The sequence below is a fragment of the Frankliniella occidentalis genome, unplaced genomic scaffold (assembly GCF_000697945.3).
Source record: "Frankliniella occidentalis isolate FOCC.00 unplaced genomic scaffold, Focc_3.1 Scaffold5078, whole genome shotgun sequence".
Taxonomy (NCBI): Eukaryota; Metazoa; Arthropoda; class Insecta; order Thysanoptera; family Thripidae; genus Frankliniella; species Frankliniella occidentalis.
Genome location: NW_026272120.1, coordinates 1 through 1303, shown reverse-complemented (window position 1 = coordinate 1303; position 1303 = coordinate 1). Strand labels below are relative to the sequence as shown.

General features: G+C 54.5%; 1 protein-coding gene across 1 annotated transcript; it reads right to left on the bottom strand.

Moving 5' to 3' along the window:
* Positions 1 to 550: 550 nt before the first annotated feature.
* Positions 551 to 1297, bottom strand: LOC127752202 (uncharacterized; the record flags this gene model as incomplete). The annotated part of the gene is made up of 2 exons (XM_052276930.1): positions 1204 to 1297; positions 551 to 845 (listed from the first exon to the last, which is right to left on the bottom strand). Coding segments are annotated over exons 1-2 (362 nt in total), but the record flags the coding sequence as incomplete, so codon positions are not given.
* Between the last annotated feature and the right edge of the window lie 6 nt (positions 1298 to 1303).

Genomic DNA, 1303 nt, shown 5'->3' with positions numbered 1-1303 from the left:
GACTCAAACCCGACGCGGTTGGCGGTTCAAACGACCCTTCTATTGCGGAGGAACCCTCGTCACGTTAAAGAAAAACCAGCCCGCAAAAACTGCAAAATTAATGCAATACTCCCCTTTCTTTTATATTACATAAAATATCGGTTAAGAGCACAACTACCCATTTTACTTACGCCCAATACGTATTCTAATTCATTTCAAGCATATATTCTGATATATGTAAATCTTGATCGCCAAGCGAACGGGACTGTTCGCTAATGTCTGAGTTAGAGGGCATGGAATGCAAAAGAGGGTCGTTTTAAAAAAAATGTCGATGTCAGAGTAGGAGAGTAGGGGTCGTAGAGAGGGAGAGAGGGGGATGTGGTCGGACAAGGGTGATACCCCGTTCTTGTACTTAATAGCTGGGCGAAGTGGAGTGAATCGCTGGGCGAGGAGAGGGGAGGAGGGGAGGGGCCTCCCCTCGAGTTATTACTCGTCGGTTTGTTGCGTATCGGAGAAGGCAAGCGCGGCGGGGCTGCTCAATGGCTCCTAAATTGCGCCTATATTAAAATACGCCGTCTGCCCGTTGCTCCCGAGGCTGCCGTTGAGGCTGGAGCTCAGCCTGCTCAGCGAGGAGACTCCGCTGTCGGCCGACGTGTTGCTGGCAGTGGCCCAGTACGGCCTGAACGCCGACGTGTCCTTGCGGCGACCGTCCAGGGCCTCGTCGACGTCGTCCTCCCCGAGGCGCTGCAGGCGGCGCCACAGCTCGGTCAGGTCCTCGCGCCCGCAGTCTAGGGCCAGGTGCAGCTTGAGCGGGTTGGGGAACTCAAAGGTCCGTCCGCAGTGGTGGCACACGTATCGTTTCTCGCCTGGATGGACAAGACAATGTGAACTTTGAGCTTGACATGAATATTCTATATTCCGCGGCACACTGTGACAATTCAATTATTTTCACAGTGGCAATAACTTGCAAGAGTTACAAGAAATATTACAGGTCTTGCCAGCGTGTGGGTTAGCCTAGAGAGTCAGGTGGAGCCGGGCGACAAGGCAACCCGCACGCACGCCTACATGCGGCACAGTATAACTACAAAAGTATGCGGGGTTCGGCGGGGTTAATCATCCACCTGCTGTAAGGACTACCTACTACCCGTTTGCACACCTGGTACCAAACACTTGCCGTTTGGCCACTTGAGAAGGCAGGGGCACTGTGACGGTGACTGAGCTCACCTTGTATGTTGTGAGGGGCGAGGAACGGCAGGCGCAGGCACGCCAGGAGGTCGTCGGCGAACCACATGAGGAGGTCCTGCCCCCGGGACAGCGGTCGGAC